This window comes from Molossus molossus, unplaced genomic scaffold (assembly GCF_014108415.1).
Source record: "Molossus molossus isolate mMolMol1 unplaced genomic scaffold, mMolMol1.p scaffold_m16_p_21, whole genome shotgun sequence".
Lineage (NCBI taxonomy): Eukaryota > Metazoa > Chordata > Mammalia > Chiroptera > Molossidae > Molossus > Molossus molossus.
The window spans coordinates 18,928,349-18,954,675 of NW_023425357.1; the positions used below are offsets into that span (position 1 = coordinate 18,928,349).

Genomic DNA, 26,327 nt, shown 5'->3' on the forward strand with positions numbered 1-26,327 from the left:
GGACACCACAACCTGCGAGTGTCCGGGCCAACCAGGACAGCTTACTTGGGGTAGAACAAATTTGTACCAAATCATGTCTCTTTTATGGAAAGTGGGGACCGGCTGCTTTTCCAGGAGTCCTAGGCAGAGAGGCCACCTGCTCACCTGCTCCCCTCACCCCGCAGCTGTGACTGATTCCCATCCCCACACTTTTCAATGTGTTGTTCCCTGTCCATACGCAACGCATGGCTCTGATGGCTTTGTGCCTGGTCGAGGGCGACCCGAGGCCAGAGAGCGGCTTGGCTGCCAACTGGAGGTCAAGACCAAGAGCAAAGACTGCATCGTCCCCTGTGCCCTCACCTGCTCCCGGATCACAGCAGGCCTGCTGTCCTGGCCCGCTCACCCCACTGTTTACCAGATCAAAGCACAGTGACCCCAGGGGCCTGGCCACGGTGAAGGCCACATGGCCCAGTGTGCCCACCCCTAAGCCAAACCAAGTGTCATCCTAGAAGCTGGGGCGGGCCTGGGTTGAAATTTAACTCTCAGGGCTGGTTTGGGTGAGTTTTTACAATAAGAGGTGGGTCCAATCCAATCCGCCGGTTTCCCAATCAACGTGAGGCTAGTAGGAAAAATCACCCTCTCTTTCCTGGGCTCTGTGGGGACAGACCCAAGATGCTAAGGACCCCAATGTTGGGCTGGAACCATCCAAAATCCTCTGTCTTGGTCAAGCAGGTGTGGGGGACTCTACGAAGTCATCTGCTAAGGCCTGAGCGACTATGCTCCCAGGTTCCCTGTGCACAGAGACGTAGGAATAACGCCTGTAAGTAGACTTTCTTAGACTTCTCAAGTGTCCTCAAATGCAGTTTGATGTTTATCTAATTTTATGGGGTCTTTCAAAACAGAAGACAGTCTGGAGCCAGAAGGCTTGGGTTCAGATTTCTGCTCGGTCTCTTTTCCTGTGGGTGACCTTGGGCAAGTCCTTTAGCCTCAGGCTCACAGGGTGGTTGGGAGGGCGAGAGGCTCGGGACAAGACAGGTACCGAGTGCGCCCTCCTCCAACACAAGCTGTTATGAAACATCCAGCCCCAAGGATCAAACGAGCCCGTTGTTAGAGCCCTGAAACTTCTCCAGCAGAGAACTTCTCAGCAAACAGCCATTACCCAGACCACCCAAGCAGCTCTGTCCAGAGACTGCCCCGCGGCTGCCTCTTCTGGCATTGGCGTAGTCTGTGATCTTGGACTCATCTCTTCCTCTTTTTGGGCCTCAGATTCTTCCTTTGCCAAACAGAGGACCTGCATCAAAGGCTGATAAGGTGGCTTCTGACATAAATATTCCACGTGTTCCAGGACTGGGTGGCTGGAAGAGCAGGGGACTCAGAGCCAGTGGCTCCCGGGCATGACCCTTGCTGCAGTGAGAGCTGGGCGGTTGCTTCGCCTTCCCGAACCTCGGTTTGCTCATCTGTATAATGGGATGACTAAGTGCTGCATAAAGATGAAAGAATGTGAGTGGAAAGCCCGACACGCCTCAGGCTCTCAGTGAACGTGATTAGCTCCTTCCATGGAATCTGTTGGTCCACACCCGAGAGCGACGTGAACTCTGTCTGGAAACCACAGGGCAATTCACAGATGCACCTCAGACCCCACTTGGGTTCCTGGTAGGCCAGAACTCAGGCCTGCGAAGGTGAGGGCAGGCAGCGGGGTGTGCTGGGCCACCTGCCCCGGGGAAAGCTCAGACCGAAGCTCAGGACTGCAGTGTTCAGGGGCTGCTACGGGTCTCCGAGAGCAGGAAACCCGGAGTCTTCCAGGATGGGGCACAGAGATGGAAACCAAAGTCACCGGGATGGAAGCTTTGTTCCACCCCAACCCCGCTCCTTTCCGTTACCCCACACTCAGAGCCGGGTGCCCAGACCTGCAGCACCCCAGGGAGCTTGCTAGAAATGAGGAACCTCAGGCCCCACCCCAGACCTACCTGTACCCTACCGAAGTGGGAACCTTGAGAAAAGGGGGGGGGGGCATTCTGCTTCATTTTCTTGCTGCTGGAATATTTTTATCTCTTTTTTGGGGGAGACCTTGAAGTACCTGCTGTGTCATGCAGGTGAGTGGGAAGGGACAGGAAGAAGTTTCAAATTACTCTGCACTCTGCGTCACCCACCTGCTGCCCTGGGTCTGGCCTGGAACCACGGGGCATGGACTGCCTGGGACCACACTGTGACACCAATCAAAACCAAATCAAGCGCTGGCCGGTTTGGCTCAGAGCATTGGCCTGTAGCCCTTAGAGTCCCAGGTTCAGTTCCCGCTAAGGGCACGTACCTCAGTTGCGGTTCGTCTCCAGCCCCAGTTGGGGTTGTGCGGGTGGCAACCAGTCGATGTGTCTCTCTCACATCCATGTCTCTCTCTTTCTCTCTTCCACCCTCTCTCCCTCCCGCTCTATCTGAAAATAAATGCAAAAGTGTCCTCAGGGGAGGATAAAACAAACAAATAAACAAAAAGCAATGCAGCGCTGAAAAATTGGTATCTGGAAATGGTCCAAAAAATGGTCAGGGAGCTGGGCCCGCACAGGTGGGCGGGGTAAGCAGCTGCAGGCTATCCTGGGATCTCTGCCGTCTGCCTCTGAGGCTGGTGCATCGTCGGGGGTTCCTTTTCACCCTTCTCTCTGTCCCCAGTGCACCCCCTTTGGAAGGGCCCCACCTCCATGCCAGGGGGCTCCCGGCAGTCCCCCATCAACATCCGCTGGAGGGACAGTGTCTACGACCCCGGGCTGCAGCCTCTGCGGGTCTCCTACGAGGCCACGTCTTGCCTTTACGTCTGGAACACCGGCTACCTCTTCCAGGTGGAATTTGACGATGCCACCGAGGGGTCAGGTGAGCCTGAACGGGAGTTGAGGCCTTTCTCTTCTCCTGTCACATCCTGTCATGGGCTTAGCAGAGAAGGGGATGAGAGTTTTACTTAAATATGGAGTTTGGGGACAAGGAGCAGCAGTGTGGAGGCAGGAACAAGAGGAATTCTCAAAGGCTCTCTGCAGGGACAGAGGAGTGATGTTTATTTTATTTCTTGTTAATCCTCACCCAAGGATATTTTTTTTTTTTTTTTTTTTTAATCCTCATCCGAGGACATTTTTCCATTTTTTGTACAGACAGAGTAGGAGGGAGAGAGAGGAAGAGAGAGAGAGGGAAACAACGATGTGAAAGGGACACATCGAGTGGCTGCCACCCGCACGACCAACCAGGGCCGGGGACAAACTGCAACCGAGGTACGCGCCCTTAGCGGGAACCGAACCCGGGTCTCTCCGGACCGCAGGCAGACGCTCTAACCGCTGAGCCAAACCGGCCAGGGCCCAAGGATATTTTTTCCATTGATTTCTAGAGAGAGTGGAAGGGAGAGAGGGAGGGAGGGAGGGGAGAGAGAGAGAAACACATTGATTAGTTGCCTCCCACACTCACCCCGACCTTGGCCAGGATGGAACCTGCAACCCAGGTACGTGCCCTTGACCAGGAGTCAAACCCTCGACTTTGGGTCCAGGGACAATGACTCAACCACTGAGCCACACCAGTCAGAGCAGCAGTACTTCTTTAAACGATTATAATGCCGATCACCTGAACGCATGGGGTTTTGCTGGGAACACACCTATGAACAAAGTTAAGTCCCTTCCTTCGTGGGTTATGTTCCAGGGACTAGGGAGGAAGGAACACTAAGTTAATAAAAACACAAATATATTGCACATCAGAGGAGAGAGGCGTGGTGGTGATGAGGCTGAGTAAACACAACCAATCGATGTCTTTCTCACACTGATGTCTCTCTCTCTCTCTCTCCCTCTCCTCCTTCCACTCTTCTCTCTCTCTCCCTCTCCTCCTTCCACTCTATCTAAAAGTCAATAAGGCCCAGCCGGTGTGGCTCAGTGGTTGAGCATCGACCCATGCACCAAGAGGTCACCGGTTTGATTCCCAGTCAGGGCACATGCCCAGGTTGTGGGTCCGATCCCCAGTGGGGGGCATGCAGGAGGTGGCCAATCGATGTTCTCTCTCATCGATGTTGCTATCTCCCTCTCTCTCTCCTTTCTCTCTAAACTCAATAAAGAAAAAAAATTTTTTATAAAAAAGTTTAAAAATAATAAAAGTCAATGGTAAAAATATCCTCGGGTAAGAATTTTTAGAAAAGTTTTCAATAAAAATAATTGAACATCCAGCTGCTATGAGGAAGAGGAGGGGAGGAGGACGGGGTGAAGCAGGGACCAGTCGGAGGCTGTCGGGGATGATGGGGGAGGGGTGCTGTGGGGCAGATGGGCAGGGCAGCAGGAGAGAAGTCCTGGAAGCCACCGTCCCTTACTGGGTCCAGTGCTCTGGACGGGCTTTCCGTGAACCAGCTCATTAAACGTTCTCCAGAATGCTCAGGAGTTTGGGATGGCTGCTCCGTCAGGTTGGGGATGTTTCTTTCTACTCTGACGATACCTGTCAGGATTGACAGCTCCACCCAGCTGGTATTTTTCAGCCCCTTTGGGTATTATAAGCCTTGTTTATCCGGAACAGCTATTTTCTTTCTGGGAGTGGAGAATGTTCATACATGCCAGGCAGAGGGTGCCCACGTGACCAGCCCCCAGTGAAAACCTTGGGCAGCAAGTTTCCTGTGGGTGTCCCTGGTAGACAACTCTTGTCACAATTCATTGCTGGGGGTGGGGGAGGTCAGCGCGTCCCTGTGACTCCACCAGAGACACTGGCAGCTGGTGCCTGGTCTCCTCCAGACATTCCCTGTGCACCTTTACCTTTTGCAGATTTTGCTTGGATCCTCTCTCTGTAATAAATCTTAGCCATGTGTACAACTGTGTGATGAGTCCGGGGAGTCCTCCTAGAGAACCAGGAAACCTGGGACCCCTGAAACAGCCCCAGCCCCTTCCATTCTGCGCCGGCCCTTGGCCCACCTCCTTCCACGTGCTTGGTTGTGTTGCTCACTCACCTGCTGCCCGGGAAGGGGCGTGAACTCCGTGAGGGCACCCAGAACCGCATACGCTAGCCTTCTTGGAGCCTGGGGGGAGGGCCTGGAAGTTGAGTGAGGTCCAGCCTCACCTGTTTCACCTGTGACGGACTGGATGGCTGCAGCAGGGGACACAGAGCCCTTCCTCCCTGTGCAGGCCCAGTGAAGTGCTTCACGCTGTGGCCGAGCCTTTCCAGGTGTCTCTCCTCATCTCACAGGTGAGAAGGAGCTTGTGTTCCCTGAGCAGACATCAACATGCCTGCAGCTGCTTGTGGTTCGTCATCAGTCTTCACAGTAACCCTCAGGGCCACTTCTCAGGTAGGACTCCCAAATGCAAGAGACGAGAACCCCAACTCTGGTCAACGCGAGCAAAGAGGAACTTCTTGGAAGGCTAAGCCTGGCTCGGGGAAGAGAAGGGGAAGTTGGACACCCAGATCTTGGAAAGCATAAGAACCAGGTCAGCAAGGGGAGCAGGGGTTATGCATTTATTTACTCAGCACACCAACTTTTTTTCCGCCCTTGTTGGTCTGTTCCAAGTTCAAATTCCCAAGGAGCAACTAAAAGGGGCTTTTCAGGTTTAACATGGTTTGTATTATTTTTAAACATTTTATGCAGCCACTTTAAAAGATTAGATAAAGAATAATAGTTCCTGAACTTTTGCTTGGTTAATAGTTGTGTGAATATGTATTCTGATAAGATTGAGCAAAGCACACACATGGGTATAGATGAGTTCAGAATCCTCCTATGTAATTTTTATGTGTAGCTAGGGGTCCTGCTCATATCTGTAAAACAGATTTACTTTCCTCTAAGTTTTAAAATATGAACAACTTTGAAGGTTACTTTGGATTTTTGTATGAGTAGTGTTAGCTACATTCGACAAAGTAATTCAGATTCCCGGGGTAAAAGTTCTGGTGGCTGAGCTTGGCATTCACCCAGCCCTTGGTCAGTGGGGGACCCAGCACCCTGATCCTCCCCAAGACCACATACTCAGGGAAGTGGGGGAAATGGAGATGCTATTTCTAGAAGAGGGAAGATATACCAGAGAGACAAGCAAATACCCTCTTTAAAGGCACCACCGTAACAGCACACACAAAACAGACACCACTGTGCTGGGTGTTGGGCCCTCGTTCTACGCAAGCAGAGGCTCAGAGGGCAAGTGTCTCACTCAAGATGAAGTAGCAGGGACGTGGAGGGGTCAGGTTCAAGGCCAAGTCCTGCTGGTTCTAAAGCCCCCACCAGTCAGGCACTGGCCCCTTCTCCTTGTCAAGGGCGTCACTCGCACAAACCGAAACATTCCTGTAACAACGGTGTGAGATGCACATTCTTCCCCATTGACAAGAGAGAAGAAGGAGGCGCAGAGAGCTTTATGGCCGGAGGTCACAGAGCCCTCACCATGAGAGTCTCTGCTCTGGGAAGAAAGGGAGTTTAGGATCATGAGCCCTCTGTGGAAGGGATCCGCATCCAGGGTTCATCCAGGCCCGAGGCCAGAGGCGCCAGGCTCAGCGTCAGGAGGCAAGTGCTAGCACACAGGGTGAGGGCGGTCAAGCTCATGGCAGGTCCTCAGGAGAGCCAGCAGCCTGCTCAGGGTCCAGGTGGGCTCCTGGCTCAAGCCCAGCCCCGTGCAGTGTGCTCACCCCAGCAAGAGGGCCAGTGGGTAGTGAGGTCAGCCCGGGGTGCCTGTCTCTCACCCACCAGCAAGAAGATGCCCACACCCAGCCCCTCCTGACAGGTGCGGCCGGGACTCTCTGAGATGCTCCCAGGGCCCAAGTGTTTCTATTATATTTTTATTTGGAGTCTTACAGCATGTGTGCCTTGAAATCTAGCTGTTCCTGTGTCCCACAGGAGTTCAGGGTTCCAGTTTAGGCTGGTAAACTGGACTATTACAGATGGCAGTTATTCCCAGAATCACAGGTCAAGGCCTCCTTTTGGTCAAGAATTTCAGCCTCTTGAATTTTTACCCAGCAGGCCTCTCTCTGGCTTCAGCGATTGGTTCAGGGATGGGCATGTGACTCAAGAGCCGAGGGTTTTTCTTGGAAATGTTAGAAGAGAACCTCTCTCTCTGCCTGCGTGGTGCTGGGCTCAGCTGCAAGTCTGGGTCTGCGGGGCTTCCGGGCCGAGCAAAGCCCAGAGGTAGATAAAACTTGAGGCCCAAGGCCATTGTCAGAGCCTCTAACTGCAGCTGCACCTGAAGCCAAACCAGCTTCTGTCCTAATCAACCTCTTTTCTGCCTCAGTCTGCTTGATTTATGTTTCAGTCTCTTGTGTTCAAGCGTCCTAATACAAACAGACAAATAAAAAGTGACTACATTAAGAGAGAAGAAGTAGAAGGGAAGCAGCTAGAAAATCGCCAGTTTCAGCCCTTTTCATCTTTGCTCAAATGTAATTTAGCTGTAGGCTGGGTCTGTGCAACCCAGGGTGGAGGGGAATGTTGGCAATAATCTGTTTAACTTGACCCGGAGAGATTGGTGGTCAGAGCATGGCGCTTTAAGACTCTAAGGCCTATCTGGGAAACCAGGCCCACATAAGCCTGGCCCTTTGGAGTGCATGGAGTCCTGGTAAATGTTTAGTAACTGGCCTTCTGGGATGTGGGTTGTGGGTGGAGGTGGGGGAGCAAGAAGCCATGATTTGCAGTGTTTGCCACTTCCTGTGGTGTAAATACTTCCTCACAGCTGGCTGATGTCAAGCTTCCAGTGCAAAGTCATTGATCATGAGTTAAGAAGAGATGTGCACAGTCAGTTCCCGGGAGCTGGTAGGAGCCTGTCCCACATGTCACTGTCCTGTTCTTTTCCCCCTCCAGTCCCTCGCTGCCTCAGATCTTATTTTTGCTCTCATTTTTGCGAGGCATTCGCTGTATCTGTTAAGACTTCCTTTGTGATGCACACGGCAGAAACTCGACACAAACTGGCTTAAGTAAAGAAGAGGGAATCTTATTGGCTTACATTGCCCAAGTTGTGGCTGGTCTGAATCCTTCCCCACTGAGTTCTGCCTCCCCCTGGTGGGTTCATTCCAGGCAGGGATCCTGTAATGGGGCAAGGATGGCGGCCCCGAAGACCTTCCAACAGCATCTCTGTCCCCGCAAGAGCAGCATTGGCCCCAGGGCTGGTTCCCATGGCCCAGCTTCAGTCACTCATCCTGGGTGAGCCAATCACAGTGACTGAGGGTGAGCTGCCCCGGAGCAAGGGGAGGCCAGAGTGAAGGACCGCAGGGGTGCTGTTCCCATGGGTGAGGCTGGAGAGGCACACAGCGCTGTCTTCCACGAGCCCGATATGCTTGCTCTTGACCCTGAACCGACCTCGGCCCACCGCTGATTCACATTGCTCTCCAAGGCCAAGGTTTCTGCGCCCGTTCTCGCAGCCAGGCCTCTACGTTGACCCAGCCATGACCCCCACGTTTTGGCTTCTCCACCACCTTCTCAATCTGGTTCAAGAGACCCACCCCACCCTGCCACAGACTGAAAGAATTATCTGGGTGTCTCTCCCCGGCCATATAAATTAGTTGGATAATTTCCCCCGTGGCTCACGTCCACCCAGGCTAATCTGGTTTTACTTTACTTGTCATTTTCTCCAAAATCCAGTTTCCCTCTTTTTTCTTTCCTGCTCAGTTTCCCAGGCTCCCGCACCCATCCCCGTAGCTCGTTTGCCAGCCTCCCGCCCCCACCTTTTCAGGTTATCTGTCTTCTGCGTTCACCTCTAGCGGACATTGGGAACCGTGGGAGCAAAGGCGAGGGGAAACGCAGCTGAAAGACGGAAAACGCTAAAAAACATTTTTGCCGCAAGAAAACGAGAATAATGAGACTCTCCCACCATGAAAAACAACAACACCACCAAACACCTGCACGTTCTCAAAGGCCCGGCTTCACGGGAAGGAAGGGCGTCAAGAAGGCGCAGGGGTAGAAGTAATTCTGCATGAACTGTGATCACTTCGGTTGGGTGACGCCACCAGGCGGGAGCCAGGAACCCCAAGCGAAACGCAACGGGGAGGCCAAGGACATTTTCCATCCCTGTGGAAGGTTCCAGCAGCTCTTCCAGCGGGTGAGGGACACAGGCGCTTGGAGATGAACGCCAGCCAGCGAGGATGAATAACAGAGGGGGAGGCCGTGGCTCCTTCCAGGGAATGTGGGTGGCGCCGAGGCCCAGGAGGAAGGGGCTGGTGGAGCCACGGCGGACTTTATAGGAAGGGGGGGCGATGGAGGAAAGTAGCGAAGGCTTCCAGCAGCCCCCTCCCTCACCCCCCTCCCCGCTTCACAGACGAGGAGACCCCCCTTGTTTCCGTGATGAATGACAGTGCCACCTTTCCACCTGACGGCCGTGTTCGTGCAGAAAATGTATCAAAGGTCAAGGTTCAAAGGCTGCAGCTAGATCCCGCTGCTTCTGAGCAGACACTGTCCTGTGGCGCAGACCCTGACCCTTTGCGTGGCAACAGTCATCTCTGCTGCTGGTGCTCGGACGAGACGAATCGACGTGCTAACGGGGGCACAGTTTTCAAGGCATCTGATTCTCACAGAAACCCCAAGAGATAGGTCAGTACTTCATTTATTGGAAGAGGATACCCATATCCAATATTCAAACCCAAGGCTATTTCCAAAAACGATTCCCTCCCCACCGACCACATAAAAAAGCCGGTGCGTCTGGTCTTGCTGTCAGGGCAGGGCCTGACCCCAGGGCACTAGGACACCCTGTCGTCCTCCCGTCCCACCCACTTAGCTGAGTGGAGCGACTAGAGCAGCAGATAGATGGCAAAGCGCCTCTGTCTCCCAGCCTAGACCCTTCTTCTTCAGGGGACAGGCTCCTGGGCTGCCCCCTCAGCACCCAAGTACTCCTCCCGGGTGGGGGCTGGACAGCCTGGGAAGATGTGTGTGGCACGTCTGAGCCTCCATCCCCTGTCAGCACAGTACTCCACGGAACTGGAATCAACTGGGAAACCGGGCTTGAGCTCAGCTTTAAAACCACAGCCAGTACGTGATGATCTTAGAGTTTAACTGTCAGAGAGTGATCTGGATCCCCTCATTCTGGGGTTCTGGGGGGTGGGGTTGTGCCCCCCCACACACACACACACACACTGACTGCGTGCGTGCTGGCTCCCACTTGCCTGGAGGGCAGTACAGAGAGCTTCCTGGTCTGGAGAACACACATCAAACCCTTTGCCCTTGGGCTTTATAGCTTCGGAACATTCGTTAAATCCCAGAATGGCACCAAGAACAGGCTGATCCTTGACGATGCCGTGTTAGTTGCTGTTTTGACTAATTCCAACATCTCAAACATCTTACACTTATTTTAAGCCTTAACACAGCCATGCCTGCCAAAAGCCTGCTTATCCTGGTAAAAACACGAAACTACAAACACGTGGCTATTAACAGTCCCTGTTGTAAGCAGAGAGACAGTAGTATCTGGGGCCAGCAGTTTGCAGCATGGAACTACTGTCCATTGTCATCTGTCCTTGGGGGATCTGACGGTGGCTGATACAGTTCCCCGATGACCTCTCGATGCACATGCTCCTGGAGAACTCTGGGGTGATGCACGGCTTCCTCTCTGTAGACAGTCCCTATTGATGGCAGTCTGAGGGTTGGTAAGCTAAAGACCCCCTTCTCGTGTATTGGCCTTGCCTTTTAACATTGTTTTATTAAAGGACATTTTTTGACACTGTGTTGTCATTATGAAATGTTACTCCGAGCTTTTTAAAATCCAGGGCTGTAGCCTTAAACTGGGTCCCTCACTTTCCTGGCAAGAAAAACCGCCGTTTGGCTCGAACCCTGCTACATAAGCTGATGGACTGAACCTTCGAGCAGGCCTGGATTGAGGTCACCAGGTGACCTGGGGCAGGTGACTTAAGTCCTGAGTCTCAGTGTCCTCATCTCAGGAATGAGCTAATAGTACCTGTTGCACGGAGGTCCTGTGTCCCCTGGGGAACCTAAGTGCTTTGCACAATGCCTGGCACGTAGAAGGTTCTCACTAAATGCATCTACAGCTTGTGCTAACCGTCCATCGGGCGCTGACGGCTACACAAGCTGGCAGATGTTGGCTGCGCAGCAGCCAGGACACAGGAGACGCTGACCAATGAGAACCTTTCCTTTTTAATCAGCTATTTTATCCATAAAGACATGTCAGTGGCTGCTGGGCTTTGTTCTTTGAATGCTTTCAAATTGCCAAGCACCTTGCTAAGAACTTTGTATGTACCACATCACTTAATTCTTGCAGTGCCCCTCTGAGTAAGCACTAGGATCACCCCCATTTTATGGAGGCGGAAACTGAGGCTGGGAGCAATTCAGTAACTGGACCAAGATCACTCAGTTGGGAAGAGATGGCGAGGGCATCTGACTCCAGACCCTGCTCCTGACCACCTACAGAGAGGGCAACAAAACACTATTTCCCAGTTTTTAAATAAATACACAGGCACTTTGCTAGTGGGCTGTCTTTGCTGGTCAGGTCTCATTTAAGAGACATGATTACAGTGATATTCTTCTCTGTAGTCCATATCTGCTGGCATTCTTGAATTTAACGTGCTTTTTTTTTTTTAAATCCTCACCCGAGGATATTTTTCTATTTATCTTCAGATAGAGTGGGAGAGAGGGAGAGAGAGAGAAACACTGATGTGAGAGGGACACATCAACTGGTTGCCTCCTGCATGACTCTGACCAGGGCCGGGGATGAACCAAAACTGAGGTACATGCCCCTGACCAGAATCAAACCCTCAAGTCATTGGTCTGTGGGTCCATGCTCTAACCACTGAGAAACCGACCAGGGCTTAACATGCTTTTTTTTAAAAAAAATTTTTTCCCTCCTTTACTGATTTTAGAGAGAGAAAGAGAGAGGGGGAGAGAGAGAAACATCGATGAGAGAGAACATCAATTGGCCACTTCCTGCCTGCCCCCCCTCCCCCACTGGGGAAGGGGCCCACAACCTGGGCATGTGTCCTCACTGGGAATTGAACTAGCGTCCTCTTGGTGCATGGGTCCAAGCTCAGCTACTGAGCCACACCAGCCAGACCTTAACATGCTTTTTGATTTGCTCTTTTTCTCTTCTGAAAAGTACATCAAGAAGTGAGGCTGTTATTAACCAGAATGGTAGATCCTGGTGCGTCTCCACCAATCGGCCACAGGGGGCCGCTCTAGCCCAGCCCATATTATAGTTTATTCTCAGCCTGCCTCTTCCTCCCACTTCTCCTCCTAGAAAAGCTCACGTTTTGCTTCTCTCCTTATTTACATTTGCATATTATAAAGCTACCAAGGGGCAACAGACTTTGGGGGGTTTTGTTACGAGTTTGCTTGGTCCCAGCCTAGGTTTCCAGCAAGTCCCTGGTTCGTGCACAAATGACCATATGTCAGCTTGAACCCACGAAGGAGATCGATCCTCTGGAGGCCCCACTGAAAGGGAACGTTCTTTCTTACAGAGGGAGAGCCCCAGGATTTCAAAGAACAGACTTCCATTTATATTCGGGCTACTGGGTCTTTCAGAAGCAGACAGGCAGGGGTCTGACTGGTGAGAGGCAGCTTCAGTCGAGAGTTCGGGGGGCAGTTTGATGCTGGAGGGGAACTGTGGTCCATGGGCTGCAGTCCTGCTCAGAGCGTGAACTTGGGCAGGTCTTCTGACCTCTGCATCTCTTCACCTGCCAGAGGAAGGAGTCATGCTCTGGGCTCACAAGTCCCCTCCCGTCCCCATCTCTGTTTCTGGCTCTCTGTTGTTGGCAACAGCGGGGAGTGATTTTTCTAAAGGTTATTTTTGGCGGGGATCTGGCAGACAGCCAGCTGGTGGTGACCGTATGCCTCATGCAGTTGGTATCATTCTTTTTGGAGACCTCGCATTTGTACCTCCACAGAGTTCTAAGATGCTTGAGCTGGAAGGGACCACAAGAACCCTTTAGGTAGTCATTCTCTCTCTCTCTCTTTTTTAATAGATGAAGGAGATGAGTCCCTGAAAGTTTATGTGACTTTTAGTCACCAGCATCATTATCATCCTCGGAGTCTGACAACACTTTGCAAAGTGATCTCCCTGCCATTATGTCTGTTTATCCTGCCAACACTCCTGATTTCACAGGTGGGGAGGCTGGGGCTCAGAGAGGCTGAGAAATGTGTTCAAGGTCACACAGCAAGTTGGAGCTAAGCTGCAAATCCAAGTCTGTAAATAATTATAGTGTTCTGTGGAATTCCCTAGAAACCCCAGGGTTCGAATTCCGGCTCCAATTGCTACACCTCAGGGATTGCTGGCGACGTGTGTAACTTCTCATTATAAATTAGAATACAACACAAAACTACAAAGGACAACCTGCCCGAGTGTCCTTACCCCTCAAGAAAAAAAAAAAATCACCTCTCTTGTATTTCTAGTCACAGAAAATCTCCTTTAAAGTCTTGCCATTTGAACCCACCCGAGAGGTTTCCTCCTCCTTGCTCACAGCGCTCTTCACCGCCAGTGGATTCACACTTTAGGATTTAAAATGTTTTCATATACTTGGTAGAGAAAGAATATTTATGTGTTTTTAAAAATTAAGGGGTGTGTGTGTGTGTGTGGTGTGTGTGTTAAGGAGCGTAGAAGATTACCTCATGAAACCATAGAACTTTATGACTGGATGAGACCCTAATGACCGTCTAGACTGACACCCTCTTTTCGAGTCAAGAAAGATGGTGGGAAGCTTTACAACTTGATCAAGTGCAGAATCATAACCTTATAGTTCAGTGTTTCCTGCTACAAATACTTTTTATGGCAAAGACCAAACAGAAAACACCACTTGCCAGTAGGATTGGACACGTAGAAGAGTTGATGCCCCCAAGGCCCCCTGGGATTCGCTCCATCACTCCGCCGTGTCTTCCAGACGTATCCCAGCCACCCCAGTAGCACAAGCTCACTTCAATTACAAGTGAGATGTCCATTCAGCCTGTGTGGCTCAGTGGATTGGGTGTCATGCCATGGACTGAGAGGTCCTGGTTTGATTCCAGGTCAGGGCACATGCTTGGGTTGTGAGCTCCATCCCCAGTAGGGGGCACGCAGGAGACAGCCGACTGATATTTTTCTCTCACATCGAAGTTTCTATCTCTCTCTCCATTCCTCTCTCTCTCAAAAATCAATAAAAACATTGAAAAACAAAAAAAGTGAGATATCCAACAGTTACCACTATCTTTGTAGCAGTTATTCGTGGAAATCTATTAGCAGAGTGCGACTAGAGGCAGGCTAAGCCATGTACATCAGAGCCATGCAGGAGGCTGTTATAATGCAGAGTCTCTGCTCTCACCCTGAACCATGGATGACACCCACATCTCCGCAGTTGAGAGCCAGATTCCTCCATGAAGTCTGAGCCTGTGTGCATCAAGCTAACAACTCTTGGGGAGGCTACGCCAGGTATTTAGAGTGACTTAGAAAGGAGAGTTTCTATATAACCTGGTCAGACAGTGGGACTGGACTAAGTTAGGGCTGCTAGACCTGAGCCGGTGGAAAAGGTAGCATGTTATAGCTCAGAATTTGTTTTAAAATCTTCCTCTTTACATATTAGTTTATGAGACTGTTTGGTGATAAGATTTAAGCCATTTCTTTCTTTTTTTTTAAATTAAGGGAGTCTGGAAATCTTATAGGACGGACATGCATCTCAGAAACAAATTTTATTTGCGTTATTGCTGTAGGCAGGTGTTGAGCCCCTACCGCCACCTGGTGGCAGCACTGGAATCTGCATTCACTCAGGCATTTACTGTGAGCATGATGTAATCTGGCCTGGGGCCAGGAGACTGGGACTTGGGGCCCACCTTCCAGTTTGTCATTTCAGCAAGATATCAGTTGAGAGTGAAATCATGCAACTTTGGTGTAGACAGTGTCACAGCAATGCCACAGTCCAATGAGTGGACACACTAACACACAAGTTCCACTGGTTTAATTTTTCAGGAATTAGTGGCGGCCCCTTGGAAAACCACTACCGACTGAAGCAGTTCCACTTCCACTGGGGAGCAGTGAATGAGTGGGGTTCGGAGCACACGGTGGATGACCACGTGTACCCAGCAGAGGTTTGTAGATATCATCCTAGCAGCGAATAGGTAGGTGCTTTCTAAATGCCAGACCGGATTATAGGGTGACCAGTCAGCCCAGGGGTCCAGAAAGGGAGGATTTCCTGGTATGTAGGACTCGCTGTGCTCCAACCACCCTACCCATTCAATCACACAACTATCCTAAAGGGACGGTATATTAGCACTTTCATTTAACAGAAGAGGAGACTGAAGTTCTCAGTGGTTAGGTAACTTGCCCAAACCAGACAGCTGTGATTCAAGAACAGTGTGTGTTCTACACAGCCTCCCATTCAGCCTCGTGCTTGCTGGTAATTGACTTCGGACTCGTACCTTCCTGTCCTTCAAGGCATTTGAGGCCTCCTACTGAGAATCGGGAAAAAATCTTTACAATAGAAATCATCCTAAAACAAAGTGATATTTGCAGCATTCAACAATGGGAGTCAGAGAGAAAAATGAGCGAAGATAAATGTTAGGAATTGTATTTTGTAGTTTGGGGGGGCGTCATAAGTGGTGCCTTATAGATTTCCCCCAATATTTTATTATGAAAATTTTCCAACATACCAAAAATTTGAAAGCGCTCTACAATGAGTCTGCCACCCAGATCCTATGATTAACATTTTACCATATTCAGTTAATCATACCTCTCTCCACCCACCCATCCCTTCATCCACCTGCCAACCACCTGACTTTCTAATGTATTTCAAGCAATGAACTGTTTTCACTTCAACTTTTTGTTGTCATTGTTATGGAAGTAAAATCGAAATAGAGCCTGGCCAATGTGGCTCAGTGGTTGAACGTTGACCCATGCACCAAGAGGTCGCTGGTTCGATTCCTGGTCAGGGCACATGCCCAGGTTGTGAGCTCGATCCCCAGGAGGAGCATGCAGGAGGCGGCCAATCGATGTCCTCTCTCATTGATGTTTCTATCTCTCTCCCTCTCCCTTCCTCTCTCTCTAAAATAAAGAAAAAAAAAATCAAACTAGAGTCCAGCCAAACCAAATAATAAAAATCACCTTTAATCACACACCCAGAGGTGACCTCTGGGGACAGCGTATAAATAGGGAGTCACACCTATTAGTATAATGTTACACATATTTACAAATACGACGAAAAGGAAAGGCAAGTGGCTTGCAACATGCTCCCTTTCACTTGACAACACAAACTGTATATCCGTACCATGATTTTTAATGAACAAATGTTTTAACAGAGGTGGTGCTTGTAATTTATTAGCATAGACGCAAGATCAGCGATGGGACCCACCAGGGAGTCAGACCCCTCCTGGTCATGCCTCTGACGCAGGGTGTAGGGTGCCGTTTCCTGTGGGGGGGCTTGGGAGGCAAAGCCAGCGCCAAAGGGGGTGTCTGCAAGGGAAGGAACAGTCGTGGGCCCAGCTGCCTCTACCTTTGGCAGATTGCAACAGGACAGCAGGTGGGGGTTCCCGGTAAGCTACGGATAAGCAGGGAGAGGCCTTGCCACCTTCGCTGTCCCCAGTGCACATGGCTGGGAGCACTGGGACCTGGAGGGAGGTGCCACCGAGAGCACACGTGGACCCAGAGTCCAGCAGGAGACCCCCGGGCCCTGGAATCCAGCAGTTGCACGCGGAGGGCTTGCTGAACTCTGTCCTTGCAGACTCAGGGTTTGGGTCACCGTTCAGAAAGACCTCCACCACAGCTCATTCCTATAGAAGGAAATGTGTGTGGATGCCCAGACCTCTTCTGGGTTCTGAGCCAAACCTGGCATCGGCAGCACCACCCACTCTCATCACAGAGAAGCCTGGCTCTGCCTCCTGGTCCTCAGGGACCCAGGCAAGCCTGCTTCCCAAGCCAGTCCCTGATTTAGATCCTTGTCATCTGGCCAATGTCGATGCCAAATGGACTTGGGGAGCCGAAAGGGGGGTATAAAATAAGGACACAGAGGAAGTGCAAGGGAGGGTGACAAATGTAGGGGGAAAAGGCAATATTTGGGGCATTAAAAATTAGTTGTTGTTTATCTGAAATTCACATTTAACTGGGAGTCCTGTATTTGATCTGGCCAACTACGTTCAAAGCTATCTGAAAATATAAAAAATAGCAAATAATCCACTCCCCCCCCCCCCCCGATTTTTATTTTATTTTAATCCTCACCCGAGCACATTTTTCCATTTTTTGTTCAGATAGAGCGGGAGGGAGAGAGAGGAAGAGAGAAAGAAACATCAATGTAAAAGGGACACATCAAGTGGCCGCCACCCGCACGACCCAACCAGGGTCGGGGACAAACTGTAACCGAGGTACGTGCCCTTAGCGGGAACTGAACCCGGGTCTCTCTGGTCCACAGGCCGACGCTCTAACCGCTGAGCCAAACCGGCCAGGGCACAACTTCTATTTTATAAAGTGAAAACGAGCCTCTTTCTCTCCCACCAAAACCGCCTGGGCCCTTACTCTCTGCGACTTTACCACGCGTTTGGGGCCCCCAGCGTGCTGGTGGTGCCCGCCTTCCTCAGGCCGAGCTGCTCCGACTGAGTCCATTACATGGACACACAGATCTGCCACGCAGCAGGGGGAGCGACTGTTTGAGTCCTCGCTGCATGGTGACAGGGATACATTGTCTTTCTCCTGTCTTCCAGCTGCACTTAGTCCACTGGAATTCTGTGAAATACCGAAGCTACAAAGAAGCTGTCATGGGAGAGCATGGCTTGGCTGTGATCGGTGTGTTTTTAAAGGTAACCTCTCGCTGGGGCGTAGCTGTCCTAATGAAGGAGGGTGCGCAGTCCCTGAGAACTGCCGTTTGCACACCGTCTCCGTAGCACGAGGCGTGCAAATGCGTCCTCTGCCTTTGCCAACGAACATGTCGTGTGTCTGTGCTGTGCAGCTGGGGTCCCGCCACGAGGCACTGCAGAAGTTGGTAGAAGTCTTGCCGGAGATAAAACATAAGGTAAGCTCCACAGATCCAAACCCGCTTAGGTGGGAAAGCAAGACTGTTCAGAGTACTGACTCATTTGCAAAGCGGGAAAAAGCCAGCCAGTGGGAAGAACGATGCAGAGAGGGTCCGAGTCCCATTCTGGGAATGGATCTCGCTGGGGTTGTGCCACCAGCTGGCTCACCCTCTGATGTCACTGTGTCACTGCTGTTCCCGGGGCCCCACTCTTCTCAGTATAAATGAGGTGCTGGGCTCGATTTGAGTTTGCCAAGATTCAGTCATTCAGAGAGCATCTGAAAGATTTTTGCCATGTTCCCCTGTCCTGGTCCTGACCTGGCAATGACACCCATTAGTGATAATGTTTGTTTTAAAACCGATGGAAGCAAATACCTAACTATTAACCTTTAAGAGTGTCTACCCACGTGCCACCTGGCACACTCCTGGGGGGACTTAGGACCTCCCTATCCCTGAGAGCACAGAGACCATGGAAAGAGGGAAAATCCTGCAAACCCACCATCTTGCGTGACAGGGCAGATCTCGGCCCAGCTCCCGGTGGACACCTTGTTGCATTAAAGCAACTCTGAAAGATGACAAGGACAACCATGTAGCTTTTCTCCAACATCAGCTAAGAAAGCGCTTTGATGGAGAAGTGGAAATTCCAAAGTAATGCGGTTTATTTGTCTGGTACCGAACAAAAGCTTTCGGAGACAGAAGGAGTCACCGTGGTCCTTGACCGTGTGGACGGATGGGGCTCCCACCTGTCTTAACAATGGTGAGCTCGGCTCCACAGGAAGGCTGGGGGTCAGCCCTTCCTTGGTTGGTTCACAGGGGTCCTTTGATCTGTGTGGTGCGTTGCCCTTGATGTTGACTTCTGGGTGTGCCCCGTGGGACCGGGACCCGATCGCCCGCCCCACCCCACTGCCATGTCGGCCAGCTCAGGAACTCCACAAGGTCAAGATGCGTGGAGCATCCCTTTCCTCACTGGCTTTGGGCCAGAGTAAACCTGGGATGTTTTCCCCACCAGCATCCACCTCCTATATGGGTGGTCTCCACCTCCTGGTGGGAAACAAAGGAGCTGGCTGTGAGGTCCTGTTTACTCAGGGGGGTGTTTTCTTTCTACGGAAGGTTCTGAGGCATTCTCTGCCCCACCCCCACCCCCAACGTGGGCTAACTCAGGTTCTCCTGGGCTGAGGAATGGTGTCAGAGCCACGACAGAACTGGGATCAGTTCTGGTCCTGATCGTCATCTCTGGTCCTCCATTTACTGACCTGAAAAATAAGAGTTAGAATCTTCGGAGGCGAAAGGCCCAGTGGTGAGCGGGAGTCCTGCTCCATGGGTTGGGAATGTGATCCATTGGAGTCGTGTGTCCGGTCTGCACTCCCTCCTGGATTCTGCGTAGGGTTTTAAAATGTGGCAGCACTGAGTCACCTCTGTGGTGTACATTCTATCTGTCTTGACGTATTTGTCAAGTCACGGGTCCCGCACCCAGGCCCACACAGAGCAGTGCTCACCCCACAAGTTCCATCCTGTGGCTCTCGGACAGTCAAGCCCCCTCCTCCCCAAGCCCTGGCGACTACTGATTTGTTTCAAACCCTAGGGTTTTGCCTTTTCTCCCATTTTTATTCTCTCGTGTCGTACGGAATGGAGCCTCCTTTGTAAGCTGCCTTCCCTCTTTCCAAAGTGGGGTGTGCATTTTAGAAAAGAGAACAGGGACACCCTACAGAGTGGGCGCCCATCCACAGGAAGGAGCTGGTCTGTCTGTACTCGTGATGGAGCTTGTCCAAACCACACCGTGTGTTCCCAGCCAACACTTTAGCCAGTGGGGCTGACAGACACTCGGGGGCCCCAAGGGGGAACAATTTTCTGTATTACAGGCTGCTCTTAACCCTAATGTGCTTTAGGGACAGGACACGGAGCTCCTGGGGACGTTACTAGGAATACGTAGCTGTCCTCGGAAACATTTAATTGGCAAGAAACTGGCAGTGGGCAGAGAGGTGGTCCAGCTGCTCCCCTGTGTGGTCTGCTCCCTCCACACGCACCCTGCAGCCCCCGGGGAGCGAGGAACCGGCCCCGCTGGGAGGCCGGGCAGACCTCCCGTGGCTTTGGGAAAGTCACTTATATCTGTCTTACTTTCTTCATCAATACTATAAACATACCCCTTAAAGGGTGATTCTGAAAATTCAAGGTAATCGTCTCAGAAGGCAGCCTTGGGGGCTGGGGACCAGGGGGAGGAAGAGGGGACGTATTTGTCAGCACACACCCATGGTCGCCACCCACATGATTCCAACCAGGGCTGGGGACAAAATGAAACTGAGGCACATGCCCTTAGCGGGAACCGAATCCTGGACTCTCTGGTCCGCAGGCCGATGCTCTAACTGCTGAGCCAAACCGGCCAGAGCAAGGGGATGAAAATGTTTTAAACGGACTGTGCTGATGGTTGCACATATCTATCTGTGAATGTACTAAAAACCATACGGTTGTACACTTGAAAGGGGTGCATTCTGTGCTATGTGGTTATATTTCAGCGGCGCTGGTTTGCAGACACGCCTAGGTGATTAATTACAAAGAGGAACAACGCCTGCCCACGCAAGGCTCAGCATCGTCTGGCAGTGTGGACCGATGCGCTTCCTTCCTGTCGGCACCCAAACTAACATCCCTCAGTTCTGATTGATGAACGCCCGCAATCACTGTACGAGCCAGGTCATCTGGGCCCCTGGCCTGTGCCTTTGAAGGCTGGGTGGAAGGATTCGGGGCGCAGGGAGGCCTCCTTCTTTGGGAATAGAGGGTGTCTGCTTCATGCTTGAATATCCTCCCAGTGCCCGGCCCCGGCTGGTCCGGCGTTGAGGCTGGTTGTGTTATGTTGCAGGCCTGTCCCTACCTCAGCCTCTCAGTCACACTTGATTGACAGGGGTAGAACTCACTGTCCTGGGCCTGTCGGCCCCAGGCACCCTGAGGGATCATTTCCGCTCTGAGCAAAGGCCAGCTCAGATGCCTTTGGCCTACGAGGAGGCAGACACTGGTCCAGAGGCCCTCCTTTCTCCTTAGACCCTGTGCCGTGCTGAGCAGTGTCCAGAGAGCAGCCGTCCACTCCTGCCTCTGCTAACAGATTTCCTCAGGGTCCCAGCCCCAGGCAGAAGCAGGGGTGTCCCCATCTTCAAGCTCCACCCACCTCAGCTCCTTTTATTGCTTTTGTGTGTCATTTAGTAATTCCAGCCACATGGCCTCTTTGCTGTTCCTCTAGCCCATCAGGACACACCCTGCCCCAGGGCCTTGGCACTGGCTATGTCCACCCCTGGAACCTGCACAGCATCTGCCTTCACCTCTTCTATGTCTTTGCTCAAATGTCACCTTCCAAGTGATGCCTTTGGGACCCCCCCTCTCACTACCCCCACCCCCACTGCCCTGCTTTCTTTTCCTCCATCATGCTCATCACCATGTAAACTGCTAGGTATTTACTTATTATTTGGTGAGTTCCATGTAGGCGTGTGGTTTTGTATCCCAGAACCTAAGATAGCGTGGGGTTTACCGCTATCTTAGTGCTAAACACGCAGCTGTGAGTGAGTGAATGAGTCAGTGGTGGCATCCTGTCAGTGTCCCTTGGAACTCAGAGGCAGGTTTCTCCTTATCCTTTGATAAAGCACAGAGCTCCCACGCAGGACGAGCTGATGGCAGGCCCTTGTGGGAGCAGCACAGAAATCTGGGCACACAGTGGTCAAGAACAGCTGTCCTGGCCCATTAATCCCACCTGTTCCCCCTGAGAAGGCAAATTCGGGCATGAGAGTCGAGGAACAGGCTCAGTGCAGGGCATTCTCCTGAGTGTATGTCGTGGCCACGGCCCTTGTGTCGGGAATGACTGCTTTAAAGAGACGTTCAGTCCAGCCGGTGTGGCTCAGTGCACCAAGAGGTCGCCAGTTTGATTCCTGGTCAGGACACATGCCCAGGTTGTGGGCCCGATCCCCAGTGGGGGGCATGCAGGTGGTGGCCAGTCGATGTTCTCTCTCATCGATGTTTCTTTCTCTCCCTCTCCCTTCCTCTCTCTCTCAAATCAATAAAGGGAAAAAAATAAATAAATAAGAGACATTCAGCTGTCTTAAAGGGGCAGCCACTGTAGAAAACAATGTGACAGTTCCTCAGAAAATGAAATATCGCATTCCCATAGGATCTAGCATTTCCACTTCTGGTATATATGCAACATAATTGAAAGCCGGGTCTTACAGAGATGTTGGTATATTCATGTTCACGGCAGCATTCCACGGGATGGAAGCTCCCCAAGGGTCCACTGATGGACAAATGAATACACAGTGTGGCATATTCGTCAGCCTTGAGAAGGGAGGACATTCTGACACAGGCTATAACATGGATGAACCCTGAGGACATTATGCTCCGTGAGATGAGCCGGTCACAACCGGACAGACAGTGCATGATGATTCCACGCATCTGAGGTCCCCAGAGGAGTCAGATTCACAGAGACAGAAAGTAGGATGGTGGGCGCCAGGGGCCGGCATGGGGGATGGGAAGCTGGTGTTTAGTGGGGACAGAGTCTCTGTTTGGGAAGATGAGAAAGTCCTGCAGGTGGATGGTGCTAAGAACTGCCCAACACGGTGAATGCGCTTAATGCCACTGAACTTAAAAATGGTTACAGTGGTGCATTTTATGCTATGTACGTTATTTTACCACCATTTTAAAAAGTGTAGCATTTTCACAGCCCAGGTATATGAAAATAAATAACCTTAAAAGAAAAAATAGAAGCATTTGGTGAGGATCTGTGCTCTGCATCAATATTTTCTTGTTACGGCTTCCACATGTGACATCTGTGGTCTCACAGCCTGTATCTGGGGGAACACACATCAGTCCTTGCGACATGAAGGCCACGTCTCTCAGATAGAGATGGAGCGCCATTCCCTTCCTTCCGCAGCCTCCATATGTCCCCCCGAGCACTGATGCAGCTTGTGGCCTCTGTCTCTCAGGATGCACGGGTGGCCGTGGGCCCCTTCGAGCCCTCCTGCCTGCTGCCCACCTGCCGGGATTACTGGACCTACCCGGGCTCCCTCACCACTCCTCCGCTGACTGAGTCTGTCACCTGGATCATCCACAAGAAGCCCATTGAAGTGTCTGCGAACCAGGTGAGCTGCACCTGTAGCCGGTGTCGTGGGACTGTGTTGAATGAATTGTTTGGCAGTGTCACTAAGACATTGTAAGCAAGCATCGTGGAGTTTTATCTTTTGGTGTGTTTTGGATTTCTGCACCAGAAGAATTGAAATACAAGCTTGTTAAGATTGAACAAAGGTTCCAAAAGTCACAATTCTTTGACCTTGAGATATTAGTGTATGAGCAAGACAGAGACAGAGAGAGACAGGTTGGGGGTAGGAGGGGTGGAAAGAACACTGTAGTGTGTTCCACTTCTTTGTATGATAAAACAGTAAGTTACAGAGCTATATATGCTGAGAGAAAATTCCAGAAGGATTGTATGAGTCAGCTATTGCTACAATAATGCTGTGTAACAAACCACCCCCAAACTCAATGGCTTATAACAAGCATTTGTTTTTTTCTGCTTGAGGATCTATGAGTTGACTGGGGAGGCTCTATTTTAGGTTCTGCGTGGCTGGGCTTCACAGAAGGTGGCCGGTTGTTGGGTCAGACCGTGTCTCACGATCTGTGGATCAGTGGCTACCAAGGGCTGATTCTCATGGTGAAAGACAAAAATGCAGAGGCAAGCCAAACTGCACGTGCATGCGTAGGCTTCTGCTTGCATCACACCTGTTCACATCTGTTTGGCCAAAGTAAGTCACAGTGGCAAGGCCAAAGTCAGTGGGGCAGAGAGGAGGTAGGTGAATATTTACTGAACAATACCCTAACTGATCACATAGGCACACACCACACAGTTACTGCTCATTGTCCCAGGGCCATAGATCTGTGACCCGTCCCGCAGGTCGAGCAACGAGGACTCTAGAGGGGGAGTGAGGATGAGGAGGGACAAGAGACACGAGAAATGGAGACAAGACAGGGCTCTGATCAAGTCTCGTTTATTCTGGGGAAATTTACACAATATATAGGGCAGGAAAAACAAGAGCATTTGTTATCAAGCGATAGTTATCGAGTAACCACCCCGAAGCACGGGTGGAACAAAAGACTGAGTAAATGGTTCAAAATGCAGAGATAAAGCAGAGATATCCTGCCTTGGGGCAGGAGATGGCAGAGCAGATTTTACTTAAAGAAATGTAGAGATAAAGAAATGCAGAAGGCAGAGATATCCTGCCTTGGGGAAGGTGATGGCAGAGCAGATTTTAACAAAATGGATGCCATGCAAAATGTCTCCCACAGATCTGCAGCGATTTTTTTTTTTTAAGTACCAACTTTTTTTTCTCTTCTTTTTATTGATTTTAGAGGAAGGGAGAGAGAGAGAGAGAGAAACATCAATGAGAGAGAGCATCGATTGGCCGCCTCCTGCATGCTCCCCACTGGGGATTTGGCCCACAACCTGGGCATGTGCCCTGACCGGGAATCGAACTGACGACCTCTTGGTGTACGGGTCGATGCTCAACCACTGAGCCACACCGGCCAGGCTGCAATGGTTTTTAAGATGCGCTCTTAGAGGTGCTTCCAGCCTCATGAGTCTGTGAAAATATCCTCTAATTTAAAAGTTATAGAATGATGCCCTTGGCTTTGAGAATGTGAACTTTGAGGTGTGGGTTGCAAGAGTACCCACCCTACCCCCAAACCAGAACTGTTAGAGACATCAGGAAGGCCTTGGTGGAAGAGTGAGCCTTGTCACCAGCACCCCACTGTCACTCAACACACATGTAATAAGCACCCAGTCTGTATCACTGTGTCAGATGTGTAGCAGGAAAGGGGTTGGAAGGGAGAGGGTGATATAGAAACAATAATGTCAGTCTGCAAACTGCTGTCTGGTGGGAAATAAAAACATAAGTGGATAGTTTTAAGGCAGGGTGGTGAGTGTGTATTATACAAAAATACAGAGCAGAAGCCCCTTACCCTGACCAAGGCAACTGGGGAGGTGGTGTGTGCACCCCCTGGACAGTGAGACAGAGATTGTCAAGCGGAGGAGAGCAGACAGGCAGCACTTCTGAGAACGTCAAAAACGTACAAAGCAAGAGCACTGAGCTTGAATGCCTGAGAGACTGTGTGCACCATGCCCTACCGAACTCTAGAGGGCGCTTCATCAACCATGCAGATCTAACTGTCACTATGTAGATAAAATGTCACTTCTGCATTAATTAACCATGTTACTTTTTTTCACCAAGCCCACTATATTCTGGGAACAAATAAGATGATACATAAAATGTAGCCTTTTAGTCCCTTGAGTGAAAAGTAAATCAAATGTTACTTCAGCATTTATATTGTACGTATCAGATCTCTACTGCCGTGTCACAAATAGCTCCAGAATTTAGTGGCTTAAGAAAAAAATAATCACTTATTATCTCTCAGAGTGGCTCAGAATTTGGGGTGGTTCTGGCCTGGGCTCGCTCATGGAGTTGTAGTCAGATGTCAGCTGGGGCTGCAGCTTTCTGAACACTTGCCTGAGGCTGGAGGATTCGCTCCCAAAGCGGCTCATGCAAATAGCTTGCAAGCTGGTGCTGGCTGTGGATACATTTCCTCTCCACGTGGGCCTCTCCGTGAGGCTGCTTGAGTGTCCTCACAACATGGTGGCTGGTCCCCCCAGAGACCACGGTGGAAGCTACAGTGTCTGTCCTGACTTAGCTCAGGAGCCCCCTCTGCCATATTGTATTGGCCACACAGGACCATCCCTGATTCAGTGTGGGAGGGGACCACACAAGGCACGAGGGACACCCGGGAGTTGGTTCATCTGTCTCTGCACCCAGATTACTCTGCTGGCTCTCTATTCCAGCTGGCCGCGTTCCGCTCGCTCCTGTTTACTGCACTGGGTGAAGAAGAGAGGACAATGGTGAACAATTACCGCCCACTCCAACCCCTGATGAACCGCAAGGTCCGTTCTTCCTTCCAGGCCACTGAAGAGGGTGCCAGACCCTAAACGCATTACGTCGAAGTCAATGGGTAGAACTGACTTTAAGAAGAGGAAGTATTGTTTCCCAAGTTTCCTGGTCTGAGCGTATGTGACCTCTGAAATTAAAAAGAGACAGAGATCACTGTTTTAGTCGATGTTCTTTTCAGTGGCAATAGACAGAATCACTTTGACGACACTTGAGTCTGAGAGCAAATGGGTATCGAGAACACAGAGTGTCCCATGGACTCCCCGCAGTGCATGGCAGCCTCTGGGGGTCGAGGAAGCCCCCTCACATTTCCATGGTTTCCTGTCATCAGGTGGGTGTCCTCTGTGCCTCCACACTCATGGCCACCTCACAGTTCCCAGGCAACAGAGTCTGTGTGTATCCGTGTCCTGGGGCTGCTATAACAAATGATCCCAAACTGAGGGGTTAAACTATGCATTTTCCTACAACTCTGAGACCAGAAGTTCAAGATCACTGCATGGCTCTGCTGAGACCTCTCTCCTTGGCTTGCAGATGGCACCTGCT

General features: G+C 51.0%; 1 protein-coding gene across 1 annotated transcript; it reads left to right on the top strand.

Moving 5' to 3' along the window:
- The first annotated feature begins 651 nt into the window (after window positions 1-651).
- CA5A (carbonic anhydrase 5A) lies at window positions 652-25,929 on the top strand. Its single transcript, XM_036275361.1, has 7 exons — window positions 652-799; window positions 2,641-2,838; window positions 14,802-14,920; window positions 17,522-17,617; window positions 17,767-17,829; window positions 22,782-22,937; window positions 25,682-25,929. The coding sequence occupies exons 1-7, from the start codon at window positions 652-654 to the stop codon at window positions 25,823-25,825; spliced, it is 924 nt and encodes a 307-aa protein (XP_036131254.1). The 3' UTR covers window positions 25,826-25,929.
- Window positions 25,930-26,327: the final 398 nt, after the last annotated feature.

What these genes read in the sequence shown, in the direction of transcription:
- CA5A (XM_036275361.1), top strand. Translation starts at nt 652, where the DNA reads ATGCTAAGGACCCCAATGTTGGGCTGGAACCATCCAAAATCCTCTGTC. An exon ending in CGATGCCACCGAGGGGTCAG is followed by an intron (nt 2,839 to 14,801) that starts GTGAGCCTGAAC and finishes TTAATTTTTCAG; the next exon opens with GAATTAGTGGCGGCCCCTTG. An exon ending in TGATCGGTGTGTTTTTAAAG is followed by an intron (nt 17,618 to 17,766) that starts GTAACCTCTCGC and finishes TGTGCTGTGCAG; the next exon opens with CTGGGGTCCCGCCACGAGGC.